General features: G+C 42.5%; 5 protein-coding genes across 6 annotated transcripts; all 5 read left to right on the top strand.

The window, feature by feature from the left end:
- Nucleotides 1-325: 325 nt before the first annotated feature.
- On the top strand, nucleotides 326-1,437 carry LOC108555287 (uncharacterized). Its single transcript, XM_017910862.1, has 3 exons — nucleotides 326-922; nucleotides 1,001-1,282; nucleotides 1,351-1,437. Exons 1-3 carry the CDS (start codon nucleotides 326-328, stop codon nucleotides 1,435-1,437), a joined length of 966 nt encoding a protein of 321 aa, XP_017766351.1.
- A 2,258-nt stretch (nucleotides 1,438-3,695) lies between these two features.
- Nucleotides 3,696-5,312, top strand: LOC108555286 (uncharacterized). The gene is made up of 5 exons (XM_017910861.1): nucleotides 3,696-3,755; nucleotides 4,240-4,311; nucleotides 4,427-4,513; nucleotides 4,584-4,926; nucleotides 5,005-5,312. Exons 1-5 carry the CDS (start codon nucleotides 3,696-3,698, stop codon nucleotides 5,310-5,312), a joined length of 870 nt encoding a protein of 289 aa, XP_017766350.1.
- Nucleotides 5,313-15,226: 9,914 nt separating this feature from the next.
- LOC108555363 (uncharacterized transmembrane protein DDB_G0289901) lies at nucleotides 15,227-19,727 on the top strand. The gene is made up of 7 exons (XM_017910987.1): nucleotides 15,227-15,473; nucleotides 17,950-18,142; nucleotides 18,469-18,761; nucleotides 18,841-18,906; nucleotides 18,998-19,094; nucleotides 19,188-19,417; nucleotides 19,512-19,727. Exons 1-7 carry the CDS (start codon nucleotides 15,381-15,383, stop codon nucleotides 19,566-19,568), a joined length of 1,029 nt encoding a protein of 342 aa, XP_017766476.1. The 5' UTR covers nucleotides 15,227-15,380; the 3' UTR covers nucleotides 19,569-19,727.
- A 373-nt stretch (nucleotides 19,728-20,100) lies between these two features.
- LOC108555364 (uncharacterized) lies at nucleotides 20,101-22,127 on the top strand. Of its 2 annotated transcripts, none has more exons than XM_017910989.1 (6): nucleotides 20,101-20,275; nucleotides 20,572-20,611; nucleotides 20,711-20,779; nucleotides 21,073-21,111; nucleotides 21,458-21,603; nucleotides 21,901-22,127. In XM_017910989.1, the coding sequence occupies exons 1-6, from the start codon at nucleotides 20,195-20,197 to the stop codon at nucleotides 22,027-22,029; spliced, it is 504 nt and encodes a 167-aa protein (XP_017766478.1). In that variant the 5' UTR covers nucleotides 20,101-20,194; the 3' UTR covers nucleotides 22,030-22,127. The 2 variants fall into 2 exon arrangements, with proteins under 2 accessions (XP_017766478.1, XP_017766477.1); XM_017910988.1 differs by having other exon boundaries at nucleotides 21,395-21,603.
- A 94-nt stretch (nucleotides 22,128-22,221) lies between these two features.
- LOC108555365 (uncharacterized) lies at nucleotides 22,222-24,227 on the top strand. The gene is made up of 3 exons (XM_017910990.1): nucleotides 22,222-22,741; nucleotides 23,691-24,035; nucleotides 24,108-24,227. Exons 1-3 carry the CDS (start codon nucleotides 22,562-22,564, stop codon nucleotides 24,192-24,194), a joined length of 612 nt encoding a protein of 203 aa, XP_017766479.1. The 5' UTR covers nucleotides 22,222-22,561; the 3' UTR covers nucleotides 24,195-24,227.
- The last annotated feature ends 343 nt before the right edge of the window (nucleotides 24,228-24,570 follow it).

Raw genomic sequence — 24,570 nt, 5'->3', positions numbered from 1 at the left:
GCGGCCACTCGCACCACGCTGCTACGTGATGGGAATCCCGCGGATGGCTGGAGTTCCGAGTGTCTGACGAGTCGGGTAAACAGCCAACCTCGTCTGCCAGTCGCGGATTCCTCCATTTTCCGACTACCTCTCCTCCTCATGAAGGCCTCGTGGCCCGTGTGAAACGGTCGAATAGATTCACCTCGTGTGCCATCCATCCTGACAGTCGTTGCCGAAGAAAGTGGTGGAATTCTGAGTGCAAGCAACTCGAAGTCTGTTGTTCTAGTGTATGTTAAGTACTCCGACTCCGTGGATCCTATGACCGGTCAACAGCGTTTCATTTCAGATGCAGGTGTCTTCAATGAATTTACTCGTGACCGGCTTGTCGCTACTGTGCCTCGCGAATCCTCTTCACAGCGACCTACGGGGGTCTCACTGGCCGAATTACGAATTCTACAACCCCGTGTTCCCTGTACCACACCAGCTGCACGGAATCCCAGAACTGCCAGGACGATATATCTCTCCCAGTGTGCGGGAACATCCGACACGATATGGCGAAACGCGTCAGACTATTCGCGAAATCGGTCACTTTGACAGTTCCTTGACGTTGAGTTACCCTGAAAGGTTGCCAGAGACTGTGTATCTGCAGCCAGACGTGTCTCCCAGCTACCACGAGTTTGGGTCAAGCGATCACTTGCAGAGATCCAAGCTAGAGAGTGTCAAACTCGAAACCGAGGATACAAAGCCTACCTTGAAGGAGGAAGAGATTGCAAAGAAAATGAGGATCCTCGACAAGCTACTGTCCGAAGATCCAAGTGAAAAGGACCTAGAGATCAATGGGGTAAAGGACAGGATCATCACGGAAGAGTCGAAGAGAGTCGTCAGAGCGGTGAAGAAGCATAAGCCTGGATTCTTTTGGACCCTTGCGAAGATCACGTTCGAGGTAAGGTGTCTAGAATCTCTAACCTCGTGGCTAAAATTGCATCTATCGGTCTCTGGAATTAAATCGCGCTTATTTCAGTCGATCAACGACACGAGATCAGCGATCAAGCAGATCAGCGAAATGATCAACAACAGCATCGCGAGTGACTCTGCCACGCAGAGCTCGATGATGAGCGGATCCTTGACAGCTGCAGACTCGACCAGCGCTGGAAGCAACGTGACCACTGTCAATAATAACGAAACCACGACGACCACGCAGGCCCCAGCCGCGTTGACCAGATCAGGACTACAGAGTCTGATCAGACGCAATGTTTTGGGTCTCGTGAGACTCTTCAACATCGAGTGGAAGGACGCCCTGAACGTAAGACAATTTTCCTAATTCCTCGCAGTTCGAGTTACCCACTCAACGCTCGACTGTCCACTCTCTAGCAATCGGAGACGAACGTGCAGGAATTCCAGAGGGACCTGGGGAACCAGGTGGGCAGCTACCTTCGCGATAATCCTAAAGCCTACTGAGCATCACTGGGACCTTGCTCGCTCCGCAGCAACTCTCAACAGCGTACGAAGTTATCGTAGCACGTAGCCAAAGACTGAAGCTAATTTATCGGCAAACATTCTCGTTTGTGACATAAGTTTATCTAGCAGAACCTGTAACGATGTTTTCTACGGATTAAACCAGAGTTGAAGGAGAAGTGGAAGCTTTCGAATTATCGTAGAACCGAAACAAGCGTGATAGCATAGCGCGATTAGGTTAGACCGAGCTACCTAAGGGTGCCAAGGACAGCAGAGGCTGTTTCAAAACCCACGAAAGATCAGAGGCGTTTATGCTGGCTCGATTACGTCACTTCTAAAGATCATCGTCCGATATTTACGTAACCAGGTCCCACACGACCCACGCGCTCTCGTATTGGCGCACAGGTAATCAGTGAAAGAGGACCACGAGGATCAGCCGCGAATTCGAGAAGCGGGGTTGCGGTGAGTAGAAAGCACGTCTGACTGCTTGCCATTGGTCGGCTCTCTGTGTGCCACTGCTCGTTTCGCCCTTATATGTGGTTCACCGAGATGAATCAAGAATTACACGACCAGTATTCTTTCTTGGACCTTCAAGGCTTCGTTTCTTCGCTTCGGACGTTTATAGATCTTGTCGAAATTTTTGTTTCGTCGATTTTTCTTCATCCTGTTCGAGGTATCGATACACCTGATTTATCATACGCAAATTTATTGCCTCTTTCGCGTAGCCAATTTCTCTTACGAAGCTGCAAGTGCGAGAGTTTGGTTAAGGTGGATTTACGTCTCTGAGCGTAATTTTTGATCGATTCATGATCTTTTTCCGTTCTTTCAAACGTGTACAGTACATCTGATTGACAACTTGCAATTTTTCTGCAACTTTCGCGCAGCCAATTTCTCTTACACAGCTGCAAGTACGTAAGAGTAATGCAATACTTTGGTGAAGGAGAATTTAATTTTCTGAGCGTAATTTTTGTTCGATCCATGATTTCTTTATTTTATTTAAACAGGGTACAGTATACACGATTCACAACTTGCAACTTTTCTGCAACTTTCGCGTAGCCAATTTCCCTTACATAGGTACAAGTGCGTAAGAGTAATACACAAGACTTTGGTGAAGTAGAATTTAATTTTCTAAACGTAATTGTGGTTCGATCCATGATTTCTTGATTTTCTTTGAAGCGTGTACAGTACATCTGATTTACAACTTGCAACTTTTCTGCAACTTTCGCGTAGCCAATTTCTCTTACATAGCTGCAAGTGCGTAAGAGTAACACGCGAGTTTGGTAAAGGTGGATTTACGTCTCTGAGCGTAATTTTTGTTCGATTCACGATTTCTTTCTTTTCCTTGAAACGTCTGGAGTACATCCGAGTGACAACTTGCAATTTTTCTGCAACTTTCGCGTAGCTAATTTCTCTTACGCAGCTGCAAGTACGTAAGAGTAACACGAAAGTTCGGTGAAAGAGGATTTACGTATCTGAGGGTAATTTCTGACCAATTCACGGTTCCTTTCGTTTCGGCATAAGTGTATACAGTACATCTGATTGGCAACTCGACAATTTTTTGCAACTTTCGCGTAATCAGTTTCTTTTACACAGCTGTCAGTACGTAAGAGTACCACGAAAGTTCGGTGAAAGAGGATTTTCGTCTCTAAGGGTAATTTCTGACCAATCCACGGTTTCTTTCTTTTTCTTTCATAAGTACATCTGATTGGCAATTCGCAAATTTTCTGTAACTTTCGCGTGAGCAATTTCTCTTACGCGCGTGCCTCTACCTTCAATTGTGTAATTTCTTTTTTACCTGGTCAATTAAACACAAATTTCCTCTACATTTTCATTGCAGTTCCATTGCAATTATTTCTCCTTTTTACTCCATTACGCATGAGTAAACGAAACAGGACTCGACTCGAGGTTCTTGTATTTATTTTAATTTCCGTTTCATCAACGGCTTTTCTTCTAATTTGAATACGAATCGTTTGCAATCGTCGCGTAACAAGTTCCTCGTACACTTTTGCACACCGGTAAAAATAACCCGATATCTCGGTGAAAGAAGACAAAGGAGGGGCTGAATCGTGCGTACGAGGATTACGTGGAGTAGAAAGGTCCAGTGGCTAAAAGGTACTGGGTCCGCGGGGGTCTACATCGTGATTGGTCGCTGCCTCGCGTGGGATCCTGCAAACATCCTTATAGATCGGAGGATCGTCGACCTGTCCTGCAGTTTGCCGATCGCGAACATCGCTCGACGGTTCAGCCATCTTGTTAGAAGAATGTTTGCAACCACTTGGGCCATCCTCAGCGCTCTCGCTTACGTCGTGTCTTCGGAGACGGTGAGTTACTTACGTCCATCTTATTATTTTAAATTTCGAACTAAGATTCGAATCCCAGTTCCCGACATTAAAATTCGAGCCCGCGAAATTTGAATTCGAATTTAAAGGTTCGGAACTCAAAAATTCGAGTTTGGAACGAAAGTTCCTTTCTGTTCCGAAATTAGTCGAGAACAGCGTTTGAGGGTCCAAGAAATGACGAATTTTCCATGGTGCCACGGGAAAGTAAATAGAAAAGTGCAGCAGGAGAGGAGAGAAGCTCGTTGAAGAGGCGCGTTGACCTTTCGATTATCACTTGCCGAGCAGAAAATCGCTTGACGCTCTTTATATGTAGAAAAGTGAAAGCTGCTGAGAAGCGTAGGCACAATAACCATTTAGAAGCAATTCTACGCACAGTCCCGTACCTCTACCCGTATTTGCAGCTTTATTATGTATTCAGTCGCGTGTCCCTTTGCGTGTCAGCTTCATTTCCAATTCCTCGTTTCAGGCGCCTCTTCAGCGAACGAAGCGACAGGATGTTCAGGACGGAGGCGGTCACGTGATTGACAGCATCTTCAACGTGAGTATCATTTGGTTCGCGAGAGACAATTTGTAGGATTCGCAATTTTACCAATTATCCTTCGAATTCTCTCTCTGTCTTTAATCTTCGATTAAAGTCGATTTCCACATCGCAGATCCCAATCACGGCGATCAGACAAACCGCAGCCGCGGCTCAGTCATTCAGCCCGCAGAATTCTCAGGCCATTGACAGCGTCTTGAAGGTACCTCTTTCTCTAAGCTATTTCTTCTCCGTGTCAGAGTGAATTTTTCCTCTCGTTGTTATTTTCGTAGATCCCAGTGTCGACTTTGGAGGCTGTGGGGACTCTGGTGAAGGCCACGTCCGACCAGAGACGTCTGAACGCTGACGAGCTGCAGCGGATACGACAGGAGAAGAGGGACAGGATATTGGCTCAGAGAGAACGACAAAGGCTGCAGAGGGAGCAGCAGCAACAACAACGTTTGCAACAGCAACACGATAAGAGGAATATTAAAATTAATAAGAAAAATCCCTTTGGTCTGAACGCCCTGTCAGTGCTGGTCAGTAATCATGGCCTTTTAGGTAGCATTCAGGGACCCTTCGGCGGTCACGGTGGTCACGGTGGTCACGGTGCTCACGGTGGTCACGGAAGTCAAGGTACACAGGTTGCAAGTTCCTATAAGAATAAATACGCCATGATCGAAATACGAATTTCTCATATGAAATATATCGCAGGTACTCATGGAGGTCAGCCAGGTTCAGGTGGCTACGAGGTTCACGAGCAGGTAGAAGAGGACACGAATTATTCCTGGCACGGTGTCACTGCTGGAATTGGCACGTACTATGGCTCTCGACCAAGCAATACCCGTATCACCATACAAAATAAGATCGCTCCGAGAGACGAGATGCTGAACAGGTACCCCTACGACGACACGCGAATACAGAACAAGATCGCTCCGAACGTAAGATTGGACTACGAAGACGATCCTCCATTGCAAAACAAAGTTGCGCCAAGGAACAACAGAGTAACGTTCCAATCGTAGAGAGAATCGCACAGACACAGAGTCAAATTGAATTTTTTTAACGTCAATGGTACGTGACGTGCGTGCATAGTAGACGTGAGCGACTGAGCGAGTGAAAAACAAACTTCGTTATTTTTATTTTATTTTTGAACGATAATGTACTCTAATAATTAGGGGACTCGGGTTTCCTGAATTATGATACGACACGAATTCGACAGAATTCGCAGTTCTGGATATCTTTCTGGATATTTTTCTTCAAAAATCAATCGAATAGTCAGGGCTCGATTTTTATATGAATTCTTCGATCAATACTAGGTTTACGGACGCTATCTGCATATTTATTTCTGAGGACACTTGCCAAATTGACAGGTAAAGGAAACCACGTGCCTTTTTCTGTAACGATTAGTTTAATTTAAAAACAATTGTATATTATATTAACAGTCTTAACCCTTTGCACTCGAAAGGCGCCTCTCAGTCACCATTTAATCAGATTCTAAAAATAGATGTTAATTAATATATCAAATTTACAATTACCCAACGATGCGTGGAATATCGAAGTAAAATAATTCTACGTCTTAATTTTCATACGGTTTCTTATTTACTGTTTTAGAAATATTTATGGCAAAAAGTCTTCGAATCACTATTTTCCTGTAACGAGAAAATTGCCGAGTGCAAAGGGTTAATATAAGTTAACTGAATCTGTTACCATCGTATAATTGGAGCAACCCTTCTGTCAAATGGACGGGTTCCGTAAATCTAGTGTTAATGTGTTAAGCTGTGGCTTCGATTGATGTAGAAATGGCGCCATTGAAATTGCCATGAGGGGTTCGCAATACCGAGTGGTAAAATGGCAAAATTGTTGACTAACCTCAACTTCTTAAGGGGCGAATTATTCTCCAATAGTCTATCTTGAATTCAAGAAAAAGAATTTATTTTCGATCCATTAAACAATCGATTAAAGATGGCTCACAGTGCGTCTTATATAAACTGTCAATGAAAGTTCAATCGTGTTATCAGTAAATAAAAGAAAAAATACATTATAAAGCTGATAATTCGAAATCGCAGCTCAATCATCACTGTCGTTAACTATAATTCATTTATCAGTCATTTATGGCTATCAACGAGGAACATTGTGTAATTCAAAGAATCCGATATTTTATAAACTTTGCTTGTAACTTAATGGCAGTAATAGTTTTATTTACGTAACAAATTCCCATCATTTGTCACGATAGCATAATCTTAAAAGGCTAGAAAGCTTAATTTTAATTTGAAAAACGTTTACATATCTAATGCACTTTCCAAGTTAAATGGACAAATAAGAAGAGACAGAAATACAAGTGGTATTTTCACTCTGGTGAATTGTTGCTCGTAAAACGAATTTCTTTAATTTCCAACGTTTCTCGAGCCTGTGAAAAACTGGAAAAACTGAGCCTACGAAAATCGGGATTTTCGAGTTACCTGTTCCTTGCAAGTTCTGCTAAATACTCCCAACGTTTGACGGAATTTTGGACCCTTCGTAAACGATGCCAACAGTAGTTTGATCCAGGTGCTCTGTTCCTCATCAACCCGTTTGCATCTTTGTTCTAAAGAGAGTCTTTCAAGCATTCGATTAAAATTAATTGTAACACATAAATTCCTATTTATGAACACTAGGTTTATGGAGATTTCTTGTACACCTATCTCCACGGACACGCGTCGACATTTTGTTTAAAAAGCAACGTAATTATACACCATTAACTTACAAACGAAACTGTAAGATAATTTATGTAGGAATGGTAAATGAGGGACACTCGTTTATTGGGGTAGAGTGACCTCGCCTGGAACTCGGGTCTAAAGGATCCGTTAGTATTTGGCTGCCAGGTGGGCCGTAGGAGGTCGGGGCCAGGTTAGGTGGCCCTGAGCAACCCCGACTTTCCCTGGGATAAACCGAGGGTGATGCGACCACGGTCACTTTTGAGGAAGGGTCCCCGCGAGGGTGACTCTTCTTAGGGGTTAACTTGGAGAAAAGAGTCTCCTTCGCACTTGATCTTAAGGTAGAGGGAGTTTCTTCTCCTTCAGGGAGGCGCTCGTCTTCTGGACGGGCTCTAACTCTTTTTTGGTTAAAGAAGGGCACGAGTTGAAAAATTCTCTGCCATAAGGCTGCTGATATTTTTTAAGCAGTAAATAAGACATCGTATAATAATTAACACGTAAAATTAGCAAGAGAAGTCCGTAATCATGGTCAGTAAAATGGGGTACCCGATCTATGAGCTGCAAATCTCATGAAACTATGTAGCACTCCATAATTATGTCTATAAAGAATTATCTGAAACCGTAAATTTTGTCAAAAATAGTTTATATATTCTCCGAAATTTTAAAATAAGCCGAAAAGATTATAAAATAAATTTACATATTTAAGTATATAATTATACACTTATTTTAACCCTTTGCACTCGACTTTCCGAAATTTTAAAATAAGCCGAAAAGATTATAAAATAAATTTACATATTTAAGTATATAATTACAAACTTATTTTAATCCTTTGCACTCGACTATCTTTTGATTAAAGAAGAGTAAGAGTTCAAAAATTGTCTGCTACAAAGCTGACGATATTATTTTGAACAGTAAATAAGAAATTGTATAATAATTAACACGTAACACGTATTTTAATTCGATACCTCGCACACTGTTACGTTATTGTAAATTTGATATATATCGAGCTTCGAAATTTTATCAAATGGTGACTGAAAGGCGCCTCTCGAGTGCAAAGGGTTAAAAGGGCCCGTTCTGAAAGACAGGGTCAGTCACAGAGCAGTTACAAGTCAGTTAGTGGATTATCAAGTGCTCGAGAGTAGTCGTCAGAATGGTACTCAGGTCAGTGTGTGAAGAGATAAATTTATTTTGTATTAAAAATGAACCAATTTCAAAAAATTCCTACATTTACATAAAATTTATGTAATATTCTTAGAGATTATTTTAGTTTAAAATAATTAGTTTCCGTTTACATAATTTCTCTCGTGAAATTCGAAGCACGTGTTTCAAATTCAAAATGGCGTGTCCCGTAACTCAGTGTCGATCCAAAAATGGTACATATTTTAGAATAAAATTATTTTACACGACGTTGGTACGTTTATAGTATAAACATTAATATTTCTACGCAGCAATAGGGTAAATATACTAAAAATACAGGGTGTCCCAAAAAAATGTATACACACTTATGATGATTACAAATGATAGATTACAGATTAAGAGTATAAACAAATTGGAAAGAGTAAGGCATTAAAGTGTGTATACGTTTTCCCAGGACACCCTGTATATAAGCTATATCGGGGTAGAATACCCAGCATCGTTCTTTCGCAAGTCGAAGAAACGTTTGCACTCGTTCGATCTTCCAGTCTCGATGGATTTCGCAAGCTCGCAATGTCGCTCACGCGTACCAGACTTCCGTGTTCGAGTAGAGACGGCGTTATATATCCTATAAGCAAATTTGCCCGCTAACCATTCGTAAGTAGGATGAGTCACGGTGTACCGATTATGCAGATAACAAACGACGGAGTGCTGCAGCTTAGAGAAAGTGCTTAACCGAAACGACGATTCGATCGTTGCAACGAAGGCATCATGGACGACAGTGATTCACCGGTTTTCGCGGACCCCTGCCGATCCACGAATTCCAGAGTCACGTTTGTGCCACGAAAAATTCCGCGGCTTCCGGACGGCATATTAAAATGCGCGTCGAGTCGATACGGAAAACATTTCGTACGTAACGCGTCCGATGAATAACGAAGAGACAAGCACGAAAATTTACCAGCACGCGTACGCATGGATATTCGAATCTGATTCCGCCATCTTGCTGTTTCGTGTAATTGATATTCCGTTGGGTCGGTGGACTCGGCTTTGTCAGGAAGCGGGTGTCAAACGAGCAAGGATGAACCTAACCAGGAAGCTCGTTTAAATGTTTTTTTAAAAACGTATATATAAACATATTCGGTGATCAGGAAATAAATTTTTATTCGTGAAAACCACTCGCAGGATAATTTGGTATAATTTCTATCCCTTTTTGTTCGAAGAAACCAGAATCGCGAGTGGCATGAGAATTACTGGAATTAATTTATTCGGCTGTTCGCATAAACAGGAAAGTGCTATTAATATACAGAGAGTGTCCCGAGTAACGGAAGACGCTCGAAATCCTATTAGATTAAAACGAAATTGAAGGGTACGAGAGGTTAGGTCTCGACCCGTCGAATCCAACATGGCGGTCGACGGGTCGAGACCTAACCTCAACTCGATTCGACGAAGAATCGCGTAACCCACAGCACCCGTAATTTAATTCGCATGCTCGAGACATCATAGTTGCATAAATCTCAGGATAAATGGTAATTAGTTCGCGACGGAGTATTAAATTATTCCGCAGTTATCGTAATGTCTTAGCACATGCATGAAACATGGCGGCGAAGGTTGAGTGATTCATATGACCGGTTTCGTTCATAATCTACGAGTCGAATAAAACAACGGAAAGCGTTTCCTGACTTTCAGTCCATTGGAAAACATAATGAGCAGATAGTAGGTAAGCAATGGATATAAACAATCCAGGGCTGGATTCTTTGATATTCGAAGCTATGCTAATCGGATACGCGAATTTCGCCGGATTCGCAAGAGTAAAGTCCATCGAGTTGGAAACTCGCGCGATAACTGTATGTTTGCCCACTTCTGTTAATTTTAGTCACCATTGCGGATCCTGGAACGTTAAAACGGAATTGGGAAACGATTTATTAACACTAGAACTACCAACACAGAATTTTCTGGCCCCAGAATTTTCCTTTTTGCAATCACCGAGCACATACACTTGCTTTAAGAATAAAATTGGTATCAACTCGTATTGAGAAAGAACTGTAATTAATATATTCGCTCATATTCACCGTACCTCTGAAATTACTATAATTTGTGCACGTTACAGTTAGGTCCCCATTAAAGATCGGTAATTCTAGCGTAAACAATGATCTGTCTGTCAAAATTTCTCGAAACTTTGGAAATAAAAGCAGCCTGTGCAGTCGATACTGTGAAAACTTGATTTTAAATATAAACGAGTGTAACGAAGTTCCAATGAATTCAATAATTACGAAAGAAACATATGCATGTCCGATTTAACTTTGAACCAGGAAATTAGCATACGCCAATTACCATCGACACGTTCCTCATCTTTTCTTTGGCGTCATGCATCCGGATGGACAAAAACTTACTATTTATTACCAGATTTTTTCCATCTCTCTCCTACGTCAACTTCCCTGAAACTCGAAGTAAATATAATCACGGTTGAACTAGAACAAAGTTCTCCGAATCACCATGATTTGCGCCATTCTGATCCCACTACGATTCATTAACCACAAGATGAGACCATATTGTGTACTTCCTAAAACCTGTTCCACCTGTTCCACTTTGAAGAACAGGACTCGTTCCCTTGACTCTTTGAAATGAAGTAGCTTTATATTTAACTTTCTTGTTGACCATGCATGGTGGAACAATCTTCAGTGTTGCGAGATCACAAAGAAAAGAAATTTTTCCTCCTCTTTTACTTCAGTTATAACCAATTTGACATAACCCTGTTGACAGATTTTACACTTCTTGAAATGCAGTAGCTCTATATTTAACCTTCTTGATGACCATGCATGGTGTAACAATCTTCATTGTTGCGAGATAACAGAGAAAAGAAATTCTTACTCCTCTCTTACTTCGGTTATAACCAATTTGACAGATTCTACACCTCTTGAAATGCAGTAGCTCTATATTTAACCTTCTTGATGACCATGCATGGTGTAACAATCTTCATTGTTGCGAGATAACAGAGAAAAGAAATTCTTACTCCTCTCTTACTTCGGTTATAACCAATTTGACAGATTCTACACCTCTTGAAATGCAGTAGCTCTATATTTAACCTTCTTGATGACCATGCATGGTGGAAAAATTTTCATTGTTGCACAAGATCACAGAGAAAAGAAATACTTCCTCCTCTTTCATTTCAATTATAACCAATTTAACATAACCCTGTTGACAGATTTTACCTCTTGAAATGCAGTAGCTCTATATTTAACCTTCTTGATGACCATGCATGGTGGAACAATTTTCATTGTTGCGAGATCACAGAGAAAAGAAATTTTTCCTCCTCTCTTACTTCGGTTATAACCAATTTGACAGATTCTACACCTCTTGAAATGCAGTAGCTCTATATTTAACCTTCTTGATGACCATGCATGGTGTAACAATCTTCATTGTTGCGAGATCACAGAGAAAAGAAATTTTTCCTCCTCTTTTACTTCAGTTATAACCAATTTGACATAACCCTGTTGACAGATTTTACCTCTTGAAATGCAGTAGCTCTATATTTAACCTTTTTGATGACCATACATGGTGGAACAATTTTCATTGTTGCGAGATCACAGAGAAAAGAAATTCTTACTCCTCTCTTACTTCGGTTATAACCAATTTGACAGATTCTACACCTCTTGAAATGCAGTAGCTCTATATTTAACCTTCTTGGTGACCATGCATGGTGGAAAAATTATCATTGTTGCACAAGATCACAGAGAAAAGAAATACTTCCTCCTCTTTCATTTCAATTATAACCAATTTAACATAACCCTGTTGACAGATTTTACCTCTTGAAATGCAGTAGCTCTATATTTAACCTTCTTGATGGCCATGCATGGTGGAACAATTTTCATTGTTGCGAGATCACAGAGAAAAGAAATTCTTACTCTTCTCTTACTTTAGTTATAACCAATTTGACAGATTCTACACCTCTTGAAATGCAGTATCTCTATATTTAACCTTCTTGATGACCATGTATGGTGTAACAATCTTCATTGTTGCGAGATCACAAAGAAAAGAAATTTTTCCTCCTCTCTTACTTCAGTTATAACCAATTTGACAAATTCTACACCTCTTGAAATGCAGTAGGTCTATATTTAACCTTCTTGATGGCCATGCATGGTGGAACAATTTTCATTGTTGAAAGATCACAGAGAAAAGAAATTCTTCCTCCTCTTTTACTTCAATTATAACCGATTTGACATAACCTTGTTGACAGATTTTACGCCTCTTGAAATGCAGTAGCTCTATATTTAACCTTCTTGATGACCATGCATGGTGTAACAATTTTCATTGTTGCGAGATAACAGAGAAAAGAAATTCTTACTCCTCTCTTACTTCGGTTATAACCAATTTGACAGATTCTACACCTCTTGAAATGCAGTAGCTCTATATTTCACCTTCTTGGTGACCATGCATGGTGGAACAATTTTCATTGTTGCAAGATAACAGAGAAAAGAAATTTTTCCTCCTCTTTTACTTCAGTTATAACCAATTTGACATAACCCTGTTGACATATTTTATACTTCTTGAAATGCAGTAGCTTTATATTTAACCTTCTTGATGACCATACATGGTGGAATAATTTTCATTGTTGCGAGATCACAGAGAAAAGAAATTCTTCCTCCTCTCTTACTTCAGTTATAACCAATTTGACAGATTCTACACCTCTTGAAATGCAGTAGCTCTATATTTAGCCTTCTTGGTGACCATGCATGGTGGAACAATTTTCATTGTTGAAAGATCACAGAGAAAAGAAATTCTTCCTCCTCTTTTACTTCAATTATAACCGATTTGACATAACCTTGTTGACAGATTTTACACCTCTTGAAATGCAGTAGCTCTATATTTAGCCTTCTTGATGACCATGCATGGTGTAACAATCTTCATTGTTGCAAAATCACAGAGAAAAGAAATTCTTACTCCTCTCTTACTTCGGTTATAACCAATTTGACATAAACTTGTTGACAGATTTTACACCTCTTGTACCAGGAATTTATTCTCCTGTATAAATGTTCATTACAGTGCAAACGTCTCTCGTTTTACGTACCTCTCATCACCGTTCAAGATTCAAAATGGAGTTAATAAATAAATATTACATCGTACTTCGAAATGCCATCGATGAATTTGCTCGGGTGCCAAGATCGAAATCATTGCAGCTTATATCTAAACGAGGAAGTTCTTTTCCACGCTGTCACGTTTCCTAACGACCAAACACTTGTGTCGTTGCAAAATCCTTTGTCTGGAGGTACTAGGGAAACGCGCCTTTAGGAAAACGTACCTATCATCTGCTCTACGCTCAAGAGAACTGGCCGATGCTTACCAGCTGGCGTAGCCAATGCGAGACCGGAAAAGAAACGAGTGTCAGCCTATTGTTCCCGAGAATTCCGTCCTTGACCCCCGCAATCATAGTACATTCGGTAGGCAATCGCAATAGCCAGCGATATGCTCGCAGTCACGAATCGAGAGGCGGCCAGCTCTTAGGCTACGTCAGACCTTATCCCTTCCCGGCGAGAAGGTGAGCCCGAGATGCCTTCGAGGTCTTTTTAGAAATCGGTAGTAAATGCGTTAGGCCGGCGGTTGCGCGAGTCAGTTGAGAGAAAGATGCTGTGCAGCAAGGTTGTCTCGGTGTGTCTTCTTGGTCTACTTGCACTCGTCAACGGGATGGCTGAGAACAATCAGGGCTCCTCAGAGGGGGTGAGTTTCTTTGTTCGATGGAATCCGTTGGACGAAATTTTTATCACGATCCTTCTGTGCTACTCTCGTGTTATGCCACGCTGTCTGTGCCTCTGTCATTTGCCCAGTTTCGCTTCGTCATCTGCCAATTTAAAATTGAAAAGTCAATGCTGAAGAAGTGGAGGTTCGTTAATTTATTCGTCGGACGTGTAGTATTCGATACGCGAATTCGTTTGCAGTGCAAATATTTGAAATTTCCATTGTTGCCGTGCTCAAACGTTTGCTTTGCAAATCGCGCAAACAGCTTCCTGTGGCTTCTATCGCCTGGCTTTCTAATCTTCGCGAGTGGAACGCTATGCAAATCGTGGAACATCTGTTCGGCCATCCTCGCGAGGATGTTATAACGAGGAGCGAGTGACGCAGAATCGTACGGTAATAGAGACAGCTCGGGAAGGAGAGGAAAACTAGCCGATGGCGGAATACTGTTAGGTAATCGAGAAACGCAACCGTGATCAGAGAAAGGATCGCGGAAATGCGAACCTACGGATTCGAGAGCTCGTATAGTTATATGTTATGTTATATCAGTGGAAAGCAGTGATTAGAATTTGTCAGTCGATTATCGCACTCGCACCTCTGTCTCGGGAGTAAAAATAGATAGGCCTGATAAGTCAGACGGCAAAGAGTTTGGAAAACATGCAAATGCAATTTGAAAAGTTGCCGTGACGCGTGAGGATTGTTATTCCGGTCGTCTCGTCGAAAGTTCGAATCGCCCGTATGAATTTTACTCGCCTGGCGAATAATTAACGCCAGAACTACCAACCCAGTGAAAATCACTGGTCCCAGAATTTTCCTTTCTGCAATCACCGAACACGTACACCTATAAATTTTTCCTCCTCTCTTACTTCAATTATAACCAATTTGACATAAACTTGTTGACAGATTTTACACCTCTTGTACCAGGAATTTATTCTCCTGTATAAATGTTCATTACAGTGCAAACGTCTCTCGTTTTACGTACCTCTCATCACCGTTCAAGATTCAAAATGGAGTTAATAAATAAATATTACATCGTACTTCGAAATGCCATCGATGAATTTGCTCGGGTGCCAAGATCGAAATCATTGCAGCTTATATCTAAACGAGGAAGTTCTTTTCCACGCTGTCACGTTTCCTAACGACCAAACACTTGTGTCGTTGCAAAATCCTTTGTCTGGAGGTACTAGGGAAACGCGCCTTTAGGAAAACGTACCTATCATCTGCTCTACGCTCAAGAGAACTGGCCGATGCTTACCAGCTGGCGTAGCCAATGCGAGACCGGAAAAGAAACGAGTGTCAGCCTATTGTTCCCGAGAATTCCGTCCTTGACCCCCGCAATCATAGTACATTCGGTAGGCAATCGCAATAGCCAGCGATATGCTCGCAGTCACGAATCGAGAGGCGGCCAGCTCTTAGGCTACGTCAGACCTTATCCCTTCCCGGCGAGAAGGTGAGCCCGAGATGCCTTCGAGGTCTTTTTAGAAATCGGTAGTAAATGCGTTAGGCCGGCGGTTGCGCGAGTCAGTTGAGAGAAAGATGCTGTGCAGCAAGGTTGTCTCGGTGTGTCTTCTTGGTCTACTTGCACTCGTCAACGGGATGGCTGAGAACAATCAGGGCTCCTCAGAGGGGGTGAGTTTCTTTGTTCGATGGAATCCGTTGGACGAAATTTTTATCACGATCCTTCTGTGCTACTCTCGTGTTATGCCACGCTGTCTGTGCCTCTGTCATTTGCCCAGTTTCGCTTCGTCATCTGCCAATTTAAAATTGAAAAGTCAATGCTGAAGAAGTGGAGGTTCGTTAATTTATTCGTCGGACGTGTAGTATTCGATACGCGAATTCGTTTGCAGTGCAAATATTTGAAATTTCCATTGTTGCCGTGCTCAAACGTTTGCTTTGCAAATCGCGCAAACAGCTTCCTGTGGCTTCTATCGCCTGGCTTTCTAATCTTCGCGAGTGGAACGCTATGCAAATCGTGGAACATCTGTTCGGCCATCCTCGCGAGGATGTTATAACGAGGAGCGAGTGACGCAGAATCGTACGGTAATAGAGACAGCTCGGGAAGGAGAGGAAAACTAGCCGATGGCGGAATACTGTTAGGTAATCGAGAAACGCAACCGTGATCAGAGAAAGGATCGCGGAAATGCGAACCTACGGATTCGAGAGCTCGTATAGTTATATGTTATGTTATATCAGTGGAAAGCAGTGATTAGAATTTGTCAGTCGATTATCGCACTCGCACCTCTGTCTCGGGAGTAAAAATAGATAGGCCTGATAAGTCAGACGGCAAAGAGTTTGGAAAACATGCAAATGCAATTTGAAAAGTTGCCGTGACGCGTGAGGATTGTTATTCCGGTCGTCTCGTCGAAAGTTCGAATCGCCCGTATGAATTTTACTCGCCTGGCGAATAATTAACGCCAGAACTACCAACCCAGTGAAAATCACTGGTCCCAGAATTTTCCTTTCTGCAATCACCGAACACGTACACCTACTTTAAGAATAAAATTGGCATCAACTCGTATTAAGAAAGAACTGTAATCGATATATTCGCTCGTATTCGTCGTATCGCTGAAATTGCTATAATCTGTGAACGTTATAGTTAGGTACCCATTGAAGATCGGTAGTTCTAGCGTTAAAAAGGAGTTGTTGTTTATTAGACAAATTAGGAAAAAGTCCTACAGTTGGAGGTATCGTCGCCTTTTAACTCATTGTCAACCCAGTTCTCCAGCACAGAAGTAAATATAGGCAACGATAAACCTGAATCCGTCTATACTCGTCTCTCTAATTCACGAGAATCCAGTATTTTCCTCCGAACGATCATAATGTTTTATTTAAACAAACTTGTTTTATTATTAACACTAGAACTACCAACCTAGTCAAAATCACTGGTCCCAGAATTTTCCTTTCTGCAATCACCGAACACGTGCACCTGCTTCAAGAATAAAATTGGCATCAACTCGTATTAAGAAAGGACTGTAATCGATATATTCGCTCGTATTCGTCGTACCTCTGAAATTACTATAATCTGTGCACGTTATAATTTGGTACCCATTAAAGATCGGTAGTTCTAGTGTTAATCGTGCAACAAATTGCAAAGTTTTTCACGAACTTGAAACAAGTAGAAAATATTCGCGGAATAGTATTTGATAAGATAACCGAAGCAGACTATCTCGATCTTTAAATAGTTGCACGATTTAGCTCCGACGCTGTTGACCAATTGAACCGATGATGAAACGAGAGATCAGAGTATCAAACAAACGATATGTGAATTTTCTTTGTTTATTTTGTTTATCGGTTAACCAGTCTCTCTCATTTAAATGCAGCGAAGAAAATATAAATCGTATGCTTGTGTATGCGAGGAAAATGAGGAACAAAAATTTGTGAAATTTAATAATCATTTGGTGGTATCATCATTAAAGTTCATTAGTAAAATTTATTTGTGAAATTTATTCGACATGCTAAATGAGACTAGAAGTAAAGTATGAAATAAAATATTAGAGTAATAACTGATCTATGATTACGCCACTGGCTTACACTCTTAGGTATTTACTTTCCTCGACTATGCACATCGAAATCAACTTAAAACTCTCTCTGACAGGCTCTTCATAAATCCTGTTCAAGCCTCTCTAAGACTCCTCAAAGACGGCCCTTGCAGCCTAAACCTAGCAGTCTCTCTTCTTACACACTCAGGCTTGCTTTCTCGATCCCTCATTTCCCAGGCGAGCTTACCTTCGGTAGACCAGGTACTTCAAACACTCAGAGGCATTCCTAACTTTCGCTCATTGTCGTACTCGGTACAGTCATAAACGTCCTGTCCCTATAATCCCCTCCTGTCCCTAATCCTTGCGCGCGATCATAATACTGCTTCTTCAAATACTCCAGATATCACCCTGAACGTTCTAGCTGAACCCGAGTCCTGTTTATTATCCCTCATCTAGGAGGATGGCCCAAGTGTTCCCATGCACTCAGTTCGAACCGTAAAAATATTCTACAGATATATTATTCAAACGAGATGTCAATACGGTCGCGCCATCTTTAGAGTGTAGTACGTACATGGAGGTAGCAGTAAAAGGGTACAGAATAATTTCTCCTCCTTATCTTTTCGTAGCTTCCGTTCATTCAATTCACCGACGGTGGCATCCGTTTCAATTTCGCGGGCTATCACGCTCAAGCTGGCCTAGGTGGCCTTCTAACCGGATCGCAAACAGGAGGTGGACTGCACGCGAGCGCAGGAGCACCCTGGGGCGCCCATGCGTCCGCTGGCCTTGGTGGAATACTCGGTGGTAACAATGCGAATGCTGGTTAGTATAATTCCATTGCATCCTTATTTTTCCTCCTGCTAAAGCCGTGACCTTTCTCCATCATTGTCAATCGATCAAGATTCTTCTGATAAATTTTGAATTCCTCCCTTATGAATAATAAAGAAGGAATTAAACCGAGTGTGCTCACCATCGGTTACATCCACGCGACCGATTGTTCGATAGAAAATTGGTCTCATATTCAGAACGAAAGACACGTATGATTTAACCCTTCGACCAATTTTTCTTCGATCTAATTTTTATATAGAAAAATAAAAATAAAAATAACAAACGCATTCAAACGATTCGCGCAACGAATCGCTCGATAGGAGGTGGTCTCTACGCGAGAGCTGGTCTGGGTAACGGAAGACACGAAGCCGCGGCAGGATTGGGCGGTTTGTTAGACGGAAGTGGAAGATCGGGTGCTGGAGCCAGAGGAGGACTCTTCGCTGGGGCTACCACGGGCACGCGTGGGATTGGGGTGTCGACCGGAGGCAGTACCAGTTCATCGAGCGATAGTCAGAGTGGAGCCAGCGGCGGAAATCCTGGCGACGATGGAGGAAAACCGGCCAAAGGTCGTTCGAATATTCAAATAATCAGGAAGAAGGAAAAGGTGAAACAGGTTTGTGAAAAACTATCCCGCTTACTCGATAATCCTTAAAAGATTTCGAAGTAACTCTATCGAGGCAACGTCTGTGCAGGTAGTGAGCTCTGGACCAGGGTCCACGGAGGTTCCTACGCCAGCCGATCCTCCCGCGAATAAAGAGGTAAAACACTGTCGAATTCGTACCAGGATTTTAAGGTAGTCGATCTTAAGTAGTCTTAAGATTTAATGGTATGCAAATATTATGACGTCAGATCCGTGAGGCACAGCCTGCTCAATTGGCACCTGCCGTCGAGCCAGCTCCCGCTGTACCACCTTTACTCAACGAAGCAAACGAGGTCACGCAAGTCGGTGAGGATAGAGTCTCGATTAATCTCTGTTCTTCGTAGAATGCAAATCACTTTTTTCATCTGCGCAATTTTTTCCTTCTCTTTTACCTGTCAGACAATCTTCCTACTCGAGTGAGGATCATCCGTCCAGGCAGGAAGAGGTTTTGGGCACCAAGGAAACAGGTTATTCTAGAGTACGAACCGTCCTCCGTAGAGAAACAGGATGTCGTGCATTCGAATACTCAGAAACGTCAGACGATCACTTATTCGGACCCTCTGCCAGCATCGCGGACCACCGCGACAGCGAAAAACAATGGCAATGGCTTCTTCGACGACGTGTTCAACGTAAGACAGATACTCGATTCCGACGCGAAGATTTCGATACAGAACTTCCTACGAATGCCAATTTTCGTTCGCCTAATTGTCCTTATTTTCGCAGATACCGGTATCAACGCTGAACGCTGTCAACCAATTATTAAACAACAATTCCGGTTGACCAACGACGGCCACGTGTCCCTCTAATTTTACCGCCTTCAATGTGTGTATTTTATACGAGACTTGCTGGTAATGGAAGTAATTATGAGTCAATAAGAATGCAGATACGCCGTGTATGATGCATCGAGTGCTTTTTTTAAAATAAATTATCGTAAACGTATGCGATCCACCTCCGTTTCTAGCGCCTCCGTTGTCAAACGAGAGATCGATCCTCCGTCGATTTCGGGCAACGTCGTACTTCCTAAACGCCTGGCTTATCGGGGACATCCAACAATATTTCCTTACAATTTGCTCTTATCTCGTTCTTTCACGTTGCATCGCCTTATTCGACGAAACACTCGTTTAAGTTATGTAAACCGCGATCCACGTCAACAAAGAGAACCGAATAATGATAGCAGCGACGGGGCTCAAGGACGTGTTTTTGGATATCGATGCTAATGTTCGAGCAACTAGACCTATTACTGAGCATTTACTATTAATGGTCAAACAGTGTGACATAAACTGACCGATAGCTATATAAATATGACGAGTCGGTAACTAAACGAAGTAGAGTAAGAAACGTAAAACAAAGCGTTTGCTTTCACTGTTCCGTGCATTTCCGTTGAAAATCGTAGGAAGACAAGCAAGATGAAGATGTTTGACATGAAATTGGTGATTCTATCGATGCTAGTACTGTTGGTTGGAGTATTGGCTAGACCGGAGAGCGAGGTAAGACACTTTTCGGAATAAAACGGTGCTTTTTGACGTTGTGTAAAAATCAGCCGATATTTTTAAAACTTTAATCTATTTATTCCTCGTTTGAGAAATATTTTCATTCGATATACTCGTCAGGAACGGGAATAAGAAACGAAGCAAAAATTGGAACTTTTGGTTAAAATAATTCCCATTTTGAATATACACTTTGGGTTAGAGCGTTGCTCCTATTCGGGACTATTAATCAGACCCGTGGTTTAGGCGAATTGGGTTGATTCCCAGAGTAATCCTAGCTTGTTTTAATTTTTCAGGTGGAACCTCCGGCAGTGAGTCCAAGCGGACCAGCCTCGGGTAATGACACTTACTTTTAACGGGCGAAAATATTAAGAAAGGCTAAGAAATATGTCAGGTGAGACTGATAACAGCTCTGAAATTATTATCGTCTTCTAGAGGGATCTGAAGTCGGAGGCAATGTCGAGCCCAGTCCACCACCGGAAGAGACACCTGTAACAGAAGGAGGTACTGTTCACCGCTGATAAATTGACAGTCACGTTGACACGGGGGCAAGGACGAGCTGCTGGCTATTAACGTTTCCCGAGACTTATGGGACCGCGAGACAAACCGAAATAGGGACAGATTTGGAATAAAATATGCGATCGAGTTCGGTAATAGCGAAAACGCGCGTGATCCGATTTTATGCTCGCGTCCGAGCAGGCTTTCGTATTTTTCCCACTGTCAACTTACCAGCAGTGACTCGTCAACGTTAATACGTATTTCCATGAACGAAATAATAAAGTAAAATTTCGAATTAGGAGTAAGAAGGAAGAGGAGCAATAGCGGAGGCTTAACCGGTAAGTTCTGTCAATAAATATTTCCAGTATTCGATAGAAATTCGATTTTTCGCGTAATCAGATTTTTAAAAAGATCGTTCCCTTTCTTTCGACGACGTGTTACTTTAACCTACCATCGACGTAGGGTGTGCACCTCTAGTTGGATTATCGATTCAAATTTCGGATAATCTTTGACACGTGTGTCATGGTAACGTTATGCAGTGTGTTTGTAAATGTTTCCCATTGTTTGCGTGTTTGTGAAAGTTTCAAGTAGTGGCGTATTGAAATATTTTATTGTGTTTAGAAATGCTTGCGCTACTTCCCAACGAAGTGGAGGCACTAGGGCAAACTATTCTTACATTTATAGAAAAGTTATACGGTGATGTTCAGTCGAATCCAGTGGATTTAATACTCGGCACTCTGCAGGACCTTAAAGATAACCCACTTAACGACATACTAACAAATATACCGATAATTGGGAATGTCGTGGAACTACTCGAAGGCCTATTACAGGTATGTTCCTTTCGCATCGCTCGAAAAATATCTCCTCGTTAAATATTAGCTTTATCAGAGAGCAACGTCTTCGTCCCAGATAAAGAATAGCCAGTCATTACCTTCAAGGGGAAAAATAGTTTCATAATAGTCGCGCAATTCCAATTGACGCGTCATATCCGATACAAATCCATGGACACAATTCTGCCCCGAAAAGCTATAATGTCGACTACGAAGGTCCTCGTATCGTCATAGTCCTAGTCCCACTCAGCGACGCTGTCAATTCTCTAATCAAAGTTTCTTCACTCCGTGTTTCAGGTCCCCGCTGATATACTCGCAAATGTATTAAAGGTGGTGGTTTCACTCGTTCAATCCCTACTCGGAGGTATACTAGGTATCACGCCTTCCTCGTCAACCGAGTCAAGTATGACAACGTTTTCTAGCTAGGCCGTCGTGTGCTCCTATTAACATGGCCGAACGCGATTAATTATACGCGTCGCAATGACGCACGTATTTAAGCGAAAAATAAATGTAACTCGCTGGAACGAACGTTCACTTTCTTCTCCTTCCCTAAGCCTCCTCGAGGACGGTCTGTTTATCTTCCAGCGATTTCCCGTCTACGTGCAATTACCCTATCAGGCCGATCGAGCTTCCGAGGAAGCACGTATCGCGTGGCCGATTCGTACTCGTCGTTGCCAACATAGCGAGGCAAATCGAAAGAGAAAGTAGCCTCGTGTCGCAATACTATACACCTGACTTTATAACGGAGTACAACGAAATCTCTTAGTCGCCGCGTGACAGCGATTGGAGAAGCACCTCGACCAATTGTCCTTTCCACCCTGATTCTTCCCTCGTTCCACAGCAGAACGACCCAGTGCAGAAGCGCAGGAGAACCCGTGTAGTGAGTACGCTTGCCGATCTTCGCTTTCGCTCGAGGAAAGCGGAATTGAAAAGGCGGAGTCTTGGTTGTAGCGCAACGATGTGGGTGCATTTCGGAGCAGAGAGGATCTCGGGATTACGCATCCTGGTTCTGCTGTGCCTGCTCCATCTGTCCGTTGGTTCGCCAGCTGAACAACCGACCAGATTCACGCTCAGCACGGGCGAAGGAGGCGAGAGGAATGTCGTTCCAGGGACGTCGCTTAATTTCCAGCAAGGTCGAGTGAGTGTAAGAGCAGGTTCGGGTGACACGGTTCTTTGACTGGTTTGCCAATTTTCTCTTCGATTTTTATTTATTCACACTCGGTGGAATAAAGTGCACGAGGGAGAACAGAGATCCTGAGTAGGGTAGAGCTGAGCTGACTGTCTGTACATTATGGATTATACTATCCAGAAACGAATTTTTCTTCTTGATCCTGGTCTATTTTACGGAATTGTCAAATTTGTCAGAAAACCCAGTCACAGAGGAGGTTTTTGAAAGAGAAAGAAGGTCAACGACCTCTCAGTGTATTAATCTATCCGTCACTGCTCTAGGCTGCGAGATCGTAGCAAGAACACTCGTGACGAAAGAGCGTGAAGAATGAACGAAAGACTAAGTGAAAGAGAGAATTAATGATCGAATTGGTGTTTGGCTGAGATTGCAGAGGAAGGTGAAAAATTGTGTTTTTGTAGGAATTGTTAGGCCGTGTCGCGGACGCGATAAGAATCGGGACTGGGAGGTTCGTGAATTCAGTCACGTTGGCCAGAAACATCGTAACTAATCGGGCGGAGGTAATTGGCGCACTCGCTTCATCAGTAATTTATCATCAATCCCACTATACTAACCTCTCAACAAGAAGAACAAAAAATAAATAAATAAATAAAATGAAAAATACCGAAAGCATAGGTCGACTCATCTTCCAAAGTCGTTTCGTTATTATTCGGCCCAAGGCTGCATCTTTCTCTAATCTCGTGAGGCAATAGCGAATAAGGAATCAGCCTGACTCGGCAAAAACTTCTCGAGGTCGAATCTCGCGCAGAACTCGCGTAATTAACCCACGAGATATGGCTGGAACGTTCACCTGACACCCGTGTACCTATCACACGCGCCATTGACAATTCAGACGACCGAGAAACCGAGAAAGTCGTAACAGGATCGAAGCGTTCGGGAGATAAATAATCTCGTTTACGAGCAGGCGTTGGCCAGCGAGAACAACGTGATCGTGGAGAAGTCGGTGGCCTTGAGTCATGGACCCATATCCTCAGGATCGACCCCGTACCCGCCAGTGACGAACACTCTAGTCAACGCGCGTGAGACCGTGCGACTGGAGAACGAGACTGCGCAAAGATTCTTGGAGAAACCGGTCCCGAAGCCCATCGCGGGTTTTTTGGAATCTTTTTTGAAGCCTACGCCACTGGTCGACGGCATCAAGGAGCAAGAGAAATATGGAAATTCTGGGGACAAGTTTATCGGGATCGGTCGCGCCCTAGTCAGCGGCTTCGAAGGATTCAGCAATTTCCTCAATACTATCGTCGACGTAAGCTTGTTCACATTCAGAGTAGCGAATTAATCGTACATTCCTCTGCTACACGCAATTAATTCATTCCAGTTTCCACGGAACGCGGCGAAAAAGACTTCCAGGGGTATCACGGAGGCGCTGAATCAGGTTGGCGCTCGCCTAGTTGGGCTCGACTGACGAGTGTAAATATCGTAATTTAAGAGAGAGCTTGTACGCCATGATCGTTGATTTCTGTTGATTGAATAAATCGTTTGTTATTTTTGCGTGTAGCGTTTTCAATTATCTCCAAACGGAGCCCCGATTGTTGTTACTGTTCCCCAAACTGTCATTGACCGAAGACAGGTACAGTGACAGTACTATTTCAGCAAGAGAATTTGCGATATTATTTGAAATCGAAGTTTGTCGTTCATCTTTCGTCACGTTAGCTTTCTTCCAAGCTTTCAGGTACCGTGTTAATTTCGCAAAAATGGCGGATCGACGATAAACCTGTCAACTGTGGCACTCGTTAGCCAAAACGTCTTACATGGACTCCAATTCGGTCGATTTCAAATAA

This window comes from Eufriesea mexicana, unplaced genomic scaffold, assembly GCF_001483705.2.
Source record: "Eufriesea mexicana isolate 0111107269 unplaced genomic scaffold, ASM148370v2 scaffold107, whole genome shotgun sequence".
NCBI classification, from domain to species: Eukaryota; Metazoa; Arthropoda; class Insecta; order Hymenoptera; family Apidae; genus Eufriesea; species Eufriesea mexicana.
The sequence above is the reverse complement of the archived record's forward strand: the minus strand, read 5'-3'. Positions and strand labels throughout refer to the sequence as shown.